Below are 15617 nucleotides of genomic sequence, written 5' to 3'. Positions count from 1 at the left end.
CATCACGTAAATGAGCAGTGTTTTCTTGAAAACATTGTCATCCTATCAGTTGGGCACGTTGTAGGTTGCACGTAATGTACTGCTGTACTATTTGTCACTCACTTTCCGAACACAAAAGACAATTTTCAGAATGCTTGTGTTGTATTTCTAAGAAACTTTTTTTCTCTAAACCAGACTAACAGATGGGACTAATCTACTTTCCAGAATTGTGTTGAATTTTAAACTTGTTTTCAAACTCTAATTTAATATTATTTGTGAAGATCTTTAAGCTTTCTTCTGAATAGTAAACTCTGGGTAGATTTACAGCAAGGTTTTTTTCAATAAAACAAAAAGATCACCACTTAAAAACGTTTTCTCATTACTTCTAATTAGCTAGTATTTAAGGCATCACTAACACTATACTCTATATAGGAGTATTGAAACCTAAATGTTGCATTTAATGTAGTCCAGTATAATTGTATTGGTTTTACTACAGTTAAAGAATAATGCATAGTCAAAGCTTTTTCTCAAGCAATACATTGTAATTTTCTTTGTAGGTTAAATGATGGCAAAAGACGGGAACATAGGAGTCTATCCCAAAGATCAAGGTCTTGGTCACATGATGGATATTATTCAGACTTAAGTAAAGAAAAACGCAAAAAGGAAAGAAGGACAAAACATAAAAAGAAGTCAAAAAAACAGAAACAATCTAGAAAGATTAAACCACCAAAGCCAGAAAAAAAAGCAGGCCAAGACGTGGGAGTGTCTCGTCCTTCTGTCAGGCGAACTAAAGGTTCCCATGGTCAGGAAAGAAGATCTTCATCTTCACCATCTTCAGCCTCTGTGTCTTCAAGGCATTCATCTAAAAGAGAGTGCTCTAAATCTGACAAAGAGCAATCTTATTCTTCATCATCAAGAAAATCCAAGTCCTACTCCAAGTCTAGGTCCCGGTCATACTCTAGAGAGCGTTCAAGGTCAAGAACTGCATCTGAATCTTCAACCAGAACTTTAAGTAGGTCAAGCTCCAGATCAAGGTCACGGTCTAGATCCAGTACAAGATCTAGAACAAGATCTAAGTCGAGCTCTAGGTCCAGACATCGCAGGTCAGTTTCTAAATCACCCAAAAAAAATTCCGCCAGAGGAGCTGAAGGTAAAACTAAAAAAAATGAGCTCTCGAAACCAGTTGTAGAACATAATGAGAAAACAGTACCTGCTGAATCAGAAGATGTCCCTATAATGCCTTTGAGTGATAGCCCTCCACCTTCAAGATGGAAACCTGGCCTAAAGCCCTGGAAGCCATCATATGAAAGAATTCAAGAAATAAAAGTGAAGACTCCTAATGCAGTAACCGTCCAGAGTGGTGGAGTATCCCAGAAAAAGCAGACTTATGCCCGTTCATACAATAAGCGTCACCCACGTTCAGACAGCGATCAAAGTGAAGAGAGCTCAAGCTATCGACAAAAGTCAAGGAGTAGATCTTCTAGAAGTAGATCATACAGCAGATCTTACTCTAGGTCAAGAAGTCGTACTAGCTCTAGATCGGGATCTCGTTACTCGGCCACATCTCAATCCCAGAACAGATATCACAGTGCTAATTCGTCTTGTTCTAGGTCGTCAACATCTAATTCGGACAACGAAAGTGTCAGACTTAATCATAAGAGGAAAACTATCAAACAAAAGAAAAACCTTACTGTAAAGACAATTGAAAGTAGCTCTGAAAGTATACTTAACAGTCAGTCAACTGTAGATTATAATGAAGGAGGAGAGCAGAGCACAGCTATGGAATTCACAGATTCTACAGAAGGAAAATGTAGTCAAAAGAGGATGCATAAAACAGTTCATGAAAAAACAACAAAAAATTCCTATTTCAACACCAATAAAAACTCAGTTGATCCGGAATCGGCATTAGGAACTGATGCTAACACTGAGCTTTTTGAAAAACCGAAACAAGAAGAAAAAATATCTTTGGATAAACACCCTGATGATGAAAACGCAAATGGACCAGCACAGTCAAACAGTAAAGTTGAATCAACACCAGTTAAAGAAAAAGTAGAAAGCAAGCCTCTCCCTGATGATCCCATTCCATCTTCTGGCAAGGAAGAAGGTGAAGCAAGTTCTGACTCTGAGATGGAAGTCTGCGGTGTTAAAAGTGATTTGAAATCAAAAGCACAGTCCCCTGAAATTCAGAAACCTGCTATTTGTGATAAGAATTCTAATAGTCAGCCAGGCTCATCTGACGTTGAGAAGCCCCAGTCTGCTGCTGAAAATCACAGAGAAAAGTCAAAGAAACACAAGCATAAGTCCACGAAGAAGAACATAAAGAGGGCACGTTTAAAAAAAACAAAAGAGAAGGCAAGGTTGAAAAAAGAGAAGAAAGAAAAACTTCAGAAACGAAAGCCAGCTTTAATATGGCAGCCTCCATTAGAGTTTGGTGAGGAGGAAGAAGAGGAAGTTGTCATTGAAAAGCCAATATCGAAATTTGTGAAAAAAGATAAACGGCAACAGTCTGAAAACAAAACAACTCAAAATTTCAAGAACAGTAGAAAAACTGAAAGTAATCCGATGACCGGTCCCAGCCTTCCATATAAAGAGACTAGTGACCCAACCAGCTCTTCAAATATTTCAAACTCGGCAACACATCATGAGTCAGGTGATGCACTTGCTTTTGTTTCTGGAAAGAAGAGTGAACTTGCTGAAGAAGGTGATTCTCAGTCGGATGACAATATGGATATCTGTACTCCTGATCACACCTCACCAGAGAATAATGCAGAAATGTCCCCCCCATTAGTCACAAGTCCATCCATAATTATCAGTGGCCAGCCTTTACTAGCAGAGCATGCTGAGAAAGGCTTTCCAAGTCTCACAAAAAGTGGGAATGAAAAAGAAAATCTTAAAGTTTACAACAAAACTGGAAAATTGAATAATGCTTTACCACTCATGACAGGGGAGAACAATCACAATCAAAACGAACATATTACAAATTCTCATAACTTTGTGGTCGACAATAAATGGAAACCGGTACAGGGTCCAACCAGCATTTCGGCAGCTTTGACCCCTGTTAATATGGCCATTGTCAGTACTAACACAGAACAAGAAAGTAAATCTCAGGGCGTGAGAATAGAGATAAAAAGCAAAAATAGAGTGCGACCTGGATCCCTGTTTGATGAAGTTCGAAAGACTGCCCGCCTAAATAGACGACCTCGAAACCAGGAGAGCTCAAGTGAAGAAAGTTCTGTAAATTCAGATAGTAAAAGCCTATCCAGAAGTCCAAGTAGGTCTCAAAGCAGAAGCAATTCCCGCACAAATTCACGCTCCTACAGCCGCTCAAGAAGTCGATCGAGAAGTTCAAGTTACACTTCCAGGTATGCGATTTTGAGATTCCTTTAATTTAACTTTCATATCTCTGTTTGTTTTTTTTTTTTTACTAAACATTTTTTCATGACATTTCGTTGCTATATTTGTTATTTGAGTGAACTAAAAGCAAAGATGCAGACACTTTATAAAAAGGGCACGGACTATGTCCAAAGTAAAAGCTGCATTGAAATGGTTAAATTACATTGGATGTTGAGTGATTTACGGCATTGGGGAAGAGGAAGCTTATTATAAAGTTCAACTGGTTCCTGCAATCTTAAATTGGGTTAAAGAAGTTAAATGCATATTAGTAATCTTGAATAGTTTGTTGATTGTCAAAAAAGAAGGGAGGCAGACAAAAATTGGTTATAGTGCCTTTTACCCAAGGATGAGGTATCACCCCCTGTTCCCGTTACGTTACATTATAAATTAGATTCCTTTTTTTTAATTATAAATAAAATGTTATTGTTTTTTAAGGGTCAAGAAACAACACAAGGGCTTTGACCCACCTTCAGTAAGGCAGAGTCTATATAAGATAATCAACAACCAAGATGCCAATACTGAGTTTAACTCCAGAACAAACTTTGTTCACCAGGTTAACAACCAATAAATTATTAACCATAAATTGGATTTAATCCATCGAAATTTATTTCTTTTTTAGAAGATTCCAAACAGCACAAACACAGTACAAAATGTATTCATAAATATGTGAAAACCACTTTCAAGTTGTGTAGGAGACAGACATGTACAACATGAATGAAGATAGAATATGACGCACTCACACACGCTCTTGCATCACCTGACTCAACTCGTCTTCATATCAAACTATCACACCTTCAAATTTACAAACACAAACTTGAAACAAAACAACACAACGACAAGGGGATATGTCAAAACCTCAATCCAAAAGTCTTTCAAAATGAAAAGAGCAATGAGTTTTTCTTTTTTCCTTTTTTGTCTTAGAAACTAAATAAGCAATTCTACTCAGAGAACGTAAATGCATAAAAATGTTTTAGACATAAGCCCAACAAACAAGGTTGACGCGTTTCGAACCGGACCCTTTGTCCGATTCTCATCAGGACCAAACAGAGAATCTGAGTGTGCCAGACAATCAATTCAACTGATATTGGAAAAACGGGGTGGAAGGGCGTCTGCTAAAAGGCTGAATTGTCGGTATGTCTCCTTAAGTTTGTGGTGGACTGAGTCACAGCGGGGACCTTCAGCTGCGTGCAGGGAGCACCAATAATGGAGCTTAGGCACTTGGTCGCTCGGCAAAGGTTATCGGTGCATGTAAAACTGCTTGGATGGAAGGATTAGTTCAGTGATGATTCGCCGTTATTCTTCAGCGATGATTTTCAAGAGCTCGACCACGGGGTTGCAACGTGAAGTGTCAGTGCAGCGTTTGTTTCTTTAGCAATAGTTTTCAAAGTATCTCATGGAACTGGCGCAGCAACGCAATGAATTTGTGCGGTCCGCGTAGCCTGAGACGGCAGAGTAAAACCGATCAGTCCGTAAAACACACCCACCGATGACAAGTACAATTAGCAGCAAGCCCATTAGCTTATTCAAACCAGCATACACAAGAGACCTGTATTGGTTGCATTCTCATTCTACTCCAGTGCCCATACCTGAAGCCCCAAACCATGTACCTCAAACTTTTGCATGCTTAGTCGAACATCCCCTGGCCTCATACACCGGTTTTGTCTTGTTGCGCGCACTAGTCCACCCTGCTCCTCCGTAATGTTAGCGATGGGGCCCTGGGGGCCTTCCACTGGGCGGTAGTTTCTTTTTTAGCCACTACAAGAGCAGTTTCCAAGAAAGGTCTGTCTGCTCTAGAGCCCCCCACACCATCATCCACCCCCAAGAGGATCAGCAAAGGGGAGAGTTCTAGCACCAGGCCCAATACTTCTGACAATTCACCACCAACGCCTCCCAGTTACGAGCTCTGATAGGGCAGGAGCACACCATGTAAAAGAAATCTGCAGGCGTTTAAGAACAGCAATAGCAGACTGGGTCAATGATTAGGCCTGCATGAAACAACCTGACAAGAGTTAAGTAGGCACAGATAAATTAGATTCTAACACTCAGAAGTCTCTAGTTTGTTTGTTACAAAGATTGGGCAGATGAGGTTACTGACATTGAACTGAGTGGCAGAGGTCTGCCAGCTCCGCAGCACTGGGTGGAAGTAGCCACCATGGAGGAGGGAGACTGTCTGCATTTCTTATGTTTTGTAAGTTTCAATGAGGGTAATGTGGAATCTGTGAAACTTTCCGCCAATAAAAATGTATTCTGAATGTGGCCATAATAACCATACATGTGAAAACAGAGCATCTAGATCCAGTTTGATGTAAGAGCCAGATGTGGAGCATGTTTAATTGGTCGAAAGATCAAATCAAATAAACGAGTTTTACTGCATAGCCTGGTTCCCTGCTTCTGAAACCTCTCCCGATAAACACATCATATTTCCTTGTGAATAAATTCTATATCCTTATAACCTGCTGCTGAGGGCTGTCCGGTTGTTAACCTAGTTATGGGCTCAAGCTGCAGGCGAGGGCCTACAACGAGGTAGCTAGAGGGCCTTTAACAACCAGTATAGCCTGATGCACATGGGCTATAAGTCTATTAGAACTTTCGCCAACTTGGGGTAAAATGCTCTACATTTAGAAGGGAGCAACAAAGACAAACATTAGAATGTTGGAGCAGAAGGCTTATACTAGCCATTATAAGCCCGGAGCTACTCCGTGATCTTCAATGGCGCTCTCAACATTCCAGAGTTCTAATGAAGGCTAAATACCCATCTTAGCATGCAGTCACATAGTTTAACCATTTGTTTTCTACTTCTTTCATTCAACATTTTAGGTAAATATTTCTAACTAGATGATTGTATCACCACAAATGTCTGGTCCAAGTAAAATCAACACCTGAAAAGTCAATGTTTATAGGGGTACCAAGACGCACACGTTCTCTAATTTTAAATGTATTTATATAATGATTTAGTTAAAACCGTTTTGCATGAAAGATTAAAAACATAATTTAATTTATTTATTTATTTTTGAGATTTATAAAGCGCAAACGTATGCCCGGGGGCGTCTTGGCGCTGAAAACTCAACTCATGTCTCTTGCAATGCAAATCCAGACTAATTTACTGTGTGAATAGCCATGTCTTTAGACTTTTACGAAATGTATAAAGGGAATATAATATAGTTTAGCAGTGATAATATTCTGATTGTTACATCTGATTATCCAATTGAAAAGACTAAAATACTGACAATAAAAAAGTGCTAATAAGATTTCTTAAAATTAAATCCTACAGTGTGATCATCAAAATATTAATTGTTGGTTTATGTTCAGTTAGGAGTAGGATGACACAACGTTGGTATAATGCGGTGGGATTGTTGGAACATGGCCTTTTGGCAGTTCAACATTCTTTTTCAGAAAGTACAGATTTAATTTTTTTTATTTTCCACAATGGACATACATTTTGTGAATCGTGCTACCTGACGTAAATTGGTTGCTGCATCACAAGCCTAAATTGCATGCTTGCAAGAACGAATTCCACACTGGTTAACAATAGGTTTTAAGACAATTCACCTATCCCGTAAAAAGTCAGGCTATATGCAGACTAAATAGACAATGGATTCCTTGTAATTCCTACACAGTCTACAGTGGGTGATTGTCGTTTTACCTCACCCTATTGGAACAAAATCTAAGGTCGGCAAGTCTCTAAGCTGATACTGCAAAAGTGTTTTTGATGGTTTCTGAAAAAAACATGCTCGGGACCGGTTGTCACTTGAACTTTGAATAGTTGTTAATGATCATCGAAGCATGCACACTCTTCACAATTTGTTGTTTGTCTTCTATTGATGAAAAACCCTCCATGTTTTTTAACACCTTCGCTGCACGCGTCGGCCAACGGCCGTCGGAAGCATTACCTCGGTAGTGCTGCGCACGTCCATTGGCCTACGCAGCTCCGCCCACTTCTTTAAACCGCCGCACCGCGGCAGAATTCGCGCCACGGTTAATAGCAGTGTTTTAAATGTACTGGAAGTGACAGGTGTGACTCAGAAATTCGTGAGCTGAGGGTTCTGCATAGACTATTCAAAAAAAGCATGGGCAGGTATATTTGTGCTTGGGTTTGACACTTGCAGAGACAATTGGTGTTCTAATGAGTTTTCCTTTGTTGTTCTTAGCTTTAAACAGATTTTTGCAAAGGACCCTCATCTTTCTATAATTTGTTATATTAGGCCAAACTCTGGTCATATTTGCGCTGGGGAACAGAGTCTCGTAGGCGAAATACAAGTCTGTAGGTGTTTATAATCAGTTGATCCAAGAGCCTGACCTTTTCTTTACACCTGATATGCAGCTTTGCAAAAATAACTTTTACACTTGTGTCCAAAGTGAAGCCCCAGTGTTTTTTGGCTAGACTTCGGCAAGCGTGCAATAAGGAAGAAGCTTTTGATTTTATAAATTGTGGGGAGTGATAACCCCGACTGTCCATTACTACTCCCATGTATATGTATTTGGATACGTTTTTTCATTTGTATACCATTCAGACATCATGTTCCAGATTTCTTGATCTTTCTGACCATGATTAGCTTTGTTCAAGGTAACGGTTAGTCCATTTGTTTCACCCTAGTCATATACCTTATTTGTCAGTCAAGCAAGCTTTATTCGACAAATGTCATAAAAGCATTAAAAATACGTACAATACATCTCAAAGGCTAAAACTACATACAATTCATAGCTCATAAAATACTATATATCTTAAAATTAAACGTTAAAAAAAGTGGATACAATTCATGGTACCTAAAATTGACTTAATACTACTACAGCATAACATGTGCGAATCACCCCTTCATCATTTTACTCCTAATGATCCACAAACCTTCAAAAACCAGTTTCAAGGGGGGTGGCCCAGCCCGGCCACAGACGGCCCGCCTTTGCCCGGCACCCGCCCGCGCGCGTCCCGGGAGCCTGTAGGCGGTTAAATGCCCCCCCCCCCCCCGATTAAAAGGGGGAGGGGCTGTAGGCCCGCTGTATCCTGGGCCTGTGAATCCTCACACTCGCCCCCGCTGCTGGCCACAGGTAAGGAAAAACGCGGCGTCTTCCGCGAAGCGGGAGGCGCAAGAAGTAGTTGTTACCCCCGGTGGAAAAGGGGAGGGGCGGCCGGTCCTCACACTCGCCGCCACTGCTGGCCACAGGTAAGGAAAAACGCTGCGTCTCCCGCGAAACGGGAGGAGCAAGAAGTAGTTGTAGCCCCCGGTGGGAAGGGGGAGGGGCTGCCGGTCCTCACACTCTCCCCCCGCTGCTAGCCACAGGTAAGGAAAAACGCAGTGTCTCCCGCGAAGCGGGAGGCGCAAGAAGTAGTTGTAGCCCCCGGCGGGAAGGGGGAGGGGCTACCGGTCCTCACACTCGCCCCCGCTGCTGGCCACAGGTAAGGAAAAACGCAGCGTCTCCCACAAAGCGGGGGATGCAAGAAGTAGTTGTAGCCCCCGGTGGGAGGGGGGGGGGGGCTGCCGGTACTTACACTCCCCCCGCTGCTTGCCACAGGTAAGGAAAAATGTCTTCTTTAATAGTTGTTGCCGACCGATCCTGGATATTAGAATGAGTTCTCTAGTGATTGCTTGAATGAAAATGTATTTAAGGATGTCTCTGTTAGAGTTTGGTACGTTCCTACTGCAATAAAGAATCAGACAGCCTTTGTCTTGTGAATATTAAATGTTACAGACAGTATTTAATAATAGATATAAGGAGGAGCTTAGCGCGCATCCAAGATGGTCGCGTGAGCACAGGGCTCCCCGGACCCTAGCCACTCTTCGCAATCTATCCTGATGACATCCTGAATTCTTGGACGGATTCTTGAAGATGAACCTTGATTGAGTCCATAACTCTTTTCAGAATTTAATTCGGACTTGGGCAACCGAAACTACATCGCTCTGAACTTTTGGGGCCCACCTGGAGGTGAGCCGGGGACTTGGCGACTTGTGGATCCGGGACGAAGTTGAACAACAACGGCAGTGGGGTCTCCCTGTTAGCCCTATCACAACTTTCGGTTTTGTTTCTGGATCCTTGCATGGTCTGATTGAGAGACCGGATCGCTCGGTTGGGGACCAATCCAGCCTCCATTTAATGTAAGCTCTGCTTCATCGTCACAGCCTTTTGGGTCAATTCTCGACTTTGTCTTGGCCATACGAGCCAGCTTTTGTGGTTTGCTGGTGCCCGGCCTGCCGGCGGCCATTTTCACCACGTCTAGCGGGCCCCTCCGGGGCGCATCTTCCACCATGGCGGGCAGGGGTGAAGCCGAGAAGCGGAAGACTAAGACGCCTCTTCGTGGGGGACCGGTCCAGACGAATGTTATGGACCGGTACACTCAGGCCAAAGGATCCCCCGGGCTCTCCAGCCGTACCCCGGAGGACGCCTAAGAGGACCCGTCCGCTCCTGTTGATCTGTCCCTGCAAGACATTATGGGCGCCATCACCAACATGAAGGAGACCATCGGCCAGCAATATGAGGCTCTGACTCGTAAAATTGACACAGTCTCCATTGATGTCACTCTGATCAGGGCCGACCTGTCCAAGACCAATGAGAAAGTGAAGTCATTGGACCTGAAGACTTCCAGCCTCATGGCCGATGTGTCGGAACTCCAGACTGAACTTGGTAATTTGAAATCGGCCAATGACTCGATGTCCCATCGGCTGGAGGATTTTGAGAACAGGGCGAGACGCAACAACATTTGCGTCATAGGTGTTCCAGAAAATCCCGAGACTCACTCGGTGGACCTCCTGGTTGAGGATCTTGTTCTGGCACCCGTACGTTGTTGGCCTTATATCATGACACTCGAGTAGTATATCATTCAAACCTTGACACCTTCATTCCCGTTTCCGGTAAACGGTGGTGTCGGAAAAACCTACCTATTTTTTAAATAGGTCTTTTCAAGCTTGAATTCTTCTAAAAACGGTTTCTTTGAATTACTACCCAGTTGTGCTACAAAGTGTTCTTTGTCTTTTTTCTCTTCCTGTGCTACCATGGCCGTGGACATACCGCAGCATAGCCGCGTCGCGGTTCGCGACCACTTGCGGGCATATAATGTCCCTGTGGAAGGCTTGGCTGTGGTTCTAGTGGTGAGTGCGGAACATGCGTACCCGTACGAATTGTTTTATTCCTGGGTGACATCTCCGGAAGTGGACGCTAATTCGGGTGTCTTCCATTCATACACTGCCTCGGCTGTACCGGCGGCTTATGCTCCGTACAGGGCACTGGAAGTACCTATCGATGCTTGGCAGCACGGAGTTTGGTTTGGTGGCGCCCTACCCCATTCTTTAACGGCTCCGAGGTTAGGTCCTTTGTCCATTCCGGGCACAAATGGGCCCGCTTTGGGTGGATTTACTCCTCACCCTAATCGCGCTACTTGTAGTGTAGCTGACCTGCGGCGTCTTCATGACGTCGCGGTTGGAGTGATTAGGGCGCTTGTTCATTACATTAGTCGTAATGTTCATGGCGCAGCCCCCGCAGGTGCGCAGCTTCGAGCAGAACAGGCTGGTTTGAAAATCAGTCCTGTCTTGGTGAATTCCGTTATGGGCAAGAAGCCCCAGGATAAGGATGATTTTGCTTACTGGCTTGCCGAGAAATTCGACCAGCTGGAGGCTGTGTTTCCTAATACGACTCCGGGTGAAAAACACCGGATTCTTACGCTTAGTTTACCGAAAGATTTAGCCCCTGAACTTGCTGACTGTGAAACATGGGGTAAGACTTTTGCAGCGGTTTACTCGAGGTGCTATGGCACCCCGTCTGTGTCAAACCTTTCTGCGGTCCTTAAACGTGTTCAGGATGATCACGGACCGGAGTCGGCGGTTGAATTAGGTATGCGCCTGAGCGGCTCGTTTGAGACAGTTTGCGGTCTTATCCTTGCGAATGTCAAGGGGGATGCAGTGAACTTTCAGGTGGCCAATGCTCTGGCGTTAATTCCCGATGCCGAGAAACCCCGTCAGCTAGCAAGAATTATAGTGGCGGCTTATAAAATGGTTGGCCGCACTTCTAAGGGTGTAAAGGCTTTTTCTGAAAAAGAGAAGAAGCAGCCCCAGGGCCAGTCTTCGGAAACGGGTGGACAACCCAAGTCCAAAAAACAAAATTGGCCTAAAAAGCAGAATCAGGGTAAGCAACAACAACAGCAGACACAGGTTTCTAGTCCGGCGCCTTCACAACCTGCGCAGTCAGATCGAGTTTATGATTTGCGCGATCGCGCGACGATTCAATCGCCTGAAAGATTTCAGGCTTCTGACCAACGCTCTCCTCGTTCCTTTCAGGACTCATCGGCTCCGTCAACCGGTGGTGGAGGGGGCGGCAGGGGCCGGGGTGGCCAGCAAGGACGTGGTCAGCCCCGCACGCGAAGTGAAGGGGATCAGCGGGACGACTCTACGCCCAAGAGACCGCAGTTTGCCAAGAAGAAGGTCGCAGCCTTAACGGCGCATCGATATGCCCCAGATAGTGAGAACGCGGCTTCGGAATCTGACGTGGGCTCTGACCTTGCTGGACAGCGCGGCGGAGATTACCATAGTGAGAGAGGTCCTCCGTCCACTGTTGAAGGTGACAGCGACTGACACTTATGTTGTGATTGAAACGGCTGATACACATGTTGCTCCCCCTGAACGACTTTTTGAAATTGTCCTGTTAATTGAAGGTGACATGCAGCGAACTGTAAAAGGGGTATTTTGGGAAAATCTTTCGTCTACGTATGACATTTTGCTTTCGGAGGCTGACTGGCCCCCACCTTTTGTTCTCGCAGCTCCGCGAGGGGAGGAGGTGATCCTCCCCAGTTTCGCGCACACTGTATCGAGAGTGGAAGCGCTGCATTTTGCAGAAGAGTGGGCTCTGGCGCTTGCGCCGGCTGTGTACCGAAATCAGTGTGGCTGGGATAAATTGTCCCCTAGCCATGAGATTCCTTTACGGTCACAGCCGCAGCCACAACCTCAGTATCCCATACGGCGTGAAGCTAAAGCTTCAGTCGCGGCTATCCTTGAACAATTGGAATATCAAGGTGTAATTGAAACGTGTGTGTCACCTATGAATAATCCCCTTTTTACTGTTAACAAGCCGGACGGCTCATATCGTCTGGTTTTGGATTACCGGCATTTGAACTCGCATTGCCGTAACTGTGCAGTACAGAATACTCACGGCTCTGCCCTAGTGAATAGTCTTGAGCGTAAACGGTTCAAAACCACGCTTGACATTTCCAATGGTTTTTATGCACACAGATTAGATGGTCTAAGTTCCCAATGGACCAGTTTTACGTGCGGCGGCGTACAAAAAATGTTTAAACGACTCCCAATGGGATATAAAAATAGTCCTGGAGTGTTTTCCGCCCGCATAGTCTCTCTTTTGGAGAGCTTCGATCCAGTTGCTTGTTCGTATGTGGATGACATTTATCTCACAGATGACGAACTTTGGGAGCATCTGTGTCGAGTAAACAGCATAATTTGTAACTTTGCAGACATGGGTTACAAGTTTAACTTTGCAAAGTCACACATTGCGGAGTACACAGTGTTGTTTCTGGGTTATGAACTTAACCACGAAGGAAAGGGGTTGGCTCCTCAGTTCCTGGAGAAGTGCGCGCAGTTGCGCTCTCCGACAACGCTGAAAAAATTACAGTCTTTACTGGGTTTTTTGAATTTCGGTAGAACATACATTCCGGAATATGCCCAGCGTATCAAGCCTTTGTATGCGCTGATACAACCATCTTTTTCCAAATCATGCTGGCTGCCTGAGCATTCAGCCATTCTGCAGTCTTTGCAGGCTGATTTGCTCGCTTCTGACTACTTACAGACTCGTGATAACCAGACCAACCTGGTGATAAGAATTATCCCTGGGACGGTGGGTTTCACGTACCTGACTTTTAATGAAGGGGATACTGTACCTATTGCTTACAAGTCACACTTGTACACTTCGGCTGAACTGCGTTTTTCCACTGTGGAGAAAGCTTTAACGGCTGTGCAGATGGCAGTTCTTAAAGAACGTGCCCTGTCGCAGGGAAAGCGCATGTTGGTTGTTACCCCGTGTCCTGCCTTGGAGGCGGTCACGAAAGCCAGTGTACCGAATTCTAAAGCTTTGCACCCTCGGTGGATTCAGTGGGCTACATCCTTGACATCCCAGGATGTCACGTTTATTTTTGACGCCGCTTTACGGTCGCGGGAGTATTTACAGTATGAGTTTGTCCATCCTGCTCCTTTAGCGAAGCGGCCGTTGGAGGATTTCCATTGTATCATTTACACTGATGGTTCGGCGCAGGTTGCGCATGGCTCTAAACATGCCTACGTTTCTGCTTGCGCCATTGTGGTCGGTGCCATGGTAAACGATGAGTTCAAGTCCAGTGTCGTGCACACGCAAACACTAGGGGACTGCGCCGCACAATTGGCAGAGCTTCGTGCTCTTATGCTCGCATTGGAGTACACTGATCCTTGTGTGACGACTTTAATCGTAAGTGATTCTTATTACTGTGTCCAGTCTTACAATGAGAACTTATTCTTTTGGATTCAGAATGATTTTCGTGATTCCAAAGGTAGCACAATAAAACATAAAATGATCTGGGTCCGAGTGGCGGAACTTAAAGAAAAGCTGCCGCTCGTGTTTGTGATTCATACTCTCGGCCATCAGCGCGTGGGGGTCCACGCTGTTGGTAATTCGCTTGCTGATGAGGCAGCGAAGTCTGCGGTATCAAAATACTTAGTTGCAGCAGTCACGAGGTCCAAAAGCAAAATAGATGATGACATCTTGGCGGCTGTTGCTGCCACGGAGAAGGGAGGTAAATATCCTGCGGGGTTCCCTTCGAAGTACACATACCACTTAAGTCCCGATAAGGTTCCTTATGTGAAAATTCCTGAAGTTGGCGAACGTCTAGTTCCCAACTCGGATCGCAGAGCTTCTCTGATTACAGCGGCTCATGAAGGTGTGGCGTCTGCGCATGCGGGCGTCTCAGCCACTGTAACTCAGCTACAACAAAGGTTCTGGTGGCGGGGACTGTACAAACAGACGCGCGATTATGTCCTTATGTGTGACATTTGTCAGCAGATTAAGCCTTCTACTGCTGCGCGTCCGCCTCAGACACAGTTGTACATCTCTAATAAACCGCTTGGTTGCGTTTATTTGGATCACTGCGGTCCTTTTTCCTCTGATACTGCGTATAAATACATCTTAGTAGCAGTTGACTCATGCACACGCTTTGTGTGGGTATGGCCGCATCGAAGCGCTGATTCGCGGACTGTCATTAAGGATTTGCGTGTCTTTGTGGGAATCTTTGCCTGTGGTACTTTCCATTCGGACCAGGGTCCGGCTTTCGCCTCTAAGGCGTATAAGGATGCTATGGTTTCGTTGGGAGTCCAAGTCAAGTTTTCAAGTCCCTACAGGCCTGAGGGCAATAGTGTAGTAGAACGAATGAACCGCGACTTAAAGCAATCTTTGACAGCCCGAGTTATAGGCACTGGTAGAAACTGGCTAGCCCACCTCATGGGCGTGCAGCGTGCGCTTAATAATCTCCCTAGAAGGTCTCTGGGTGGGCGGACCCCATACGAAATGCTCTTTGGTATCAAGATGTACGTCCCTGACCTCGATGGTGCAGACTGCCAGGCCCAGGCCGCGGCCTTTGACGTAGATGAACATTGCGATGTTTTACAGGATCTACAAAAGACCAGAGACAGTCTTGCTAAGGAACACTTGCCCTCCACGTCGGATGATGCGTTGCAGATCCCGGTAGTTGGCTGGCTACCCCAAGTTGGAGAACTGGTTCGAGAGAAGATCGATAACAAGAAAGAGTTTGGTCCCTCATATCGAGCACCGGTTCGAGTTCTTGGAGTGAAGGGCACAAGGACAGTCATTTTACCACCACTTCCAGGTCGTAAAGAAAACAGATTTATTTCTATTGACAATGTCAAGACACACAGGGTGGCCGATTCGTCATAGCATGACACCGGCTGTATCCTGTCCTTCCATGGTGAGGCACTCTGTGCTGGCTATTACATCTGGTGCAGAACAGGAGGTGTCACTCAAGATGCCTGCCATATCCAGTCCTTTATTAAATACTATTCCTGTTACTAACATTGATGAATTGACCTATGCAGATCCTGCTGATTTATCTATGTCCGATTTACAAGCTCGTTTGGCTAACCAGTCCAGATTCTCTTTTGACTCTGATTCGGAACTTTCAAAGAAACCATCGACTATTGCAAAATATGCCACGTTGTTTAAAAAACATTTTCTAATTCCACCTTGGACATACGTTTGGCTGATACTATTTTCTT

At 44.7% G+C, this 15617-nt stretch overlaps 1 protein-coding gene across 5 annotated transcripts in view; it reads left to right on the top strand.

The window, feature by feature from the left end:
- Positions 1-15617, top strand: part of NKTR (natural killer cell triggering receptor) — a 492868-nt gene that overhangs the window by 334290 nt on the left and 142961 nt on the right. For all 5 annotated transcript variants that reach the window (XM_086941096.1, XM_086941095.1, XM_086941094.1 and 2 more), the window contains one exon: positions 537-3341. In XM_086941096.1, the coding sequence (XP_086797222.1) occupies positions 537-3341 (2805 nt within the window). The remainder of the gene's footprint in view (positions 1-536; positions 3342-15617) is intronic.

The sequence above is a fragment of the Lissotriton vulgaris genome, chromosome 10, assembly GCF_964263255.1.
Source record: "Lissotriton vulgaris chromosome 10, aLisVul1.2, whole genome shotgun sequence".
Classification (NCBI taxonomy): Eukaryota; Metazoa; Chordata; class Amphibia; order Caudata; family Salamandridae; genus Lissotriton; species Lissotriton vulgaris.
The sequence above is the reverse complement of the archived record's forward strand: the minus strand, read 5'-3'. Positions and strand labels throughout refer to the sequence as shown.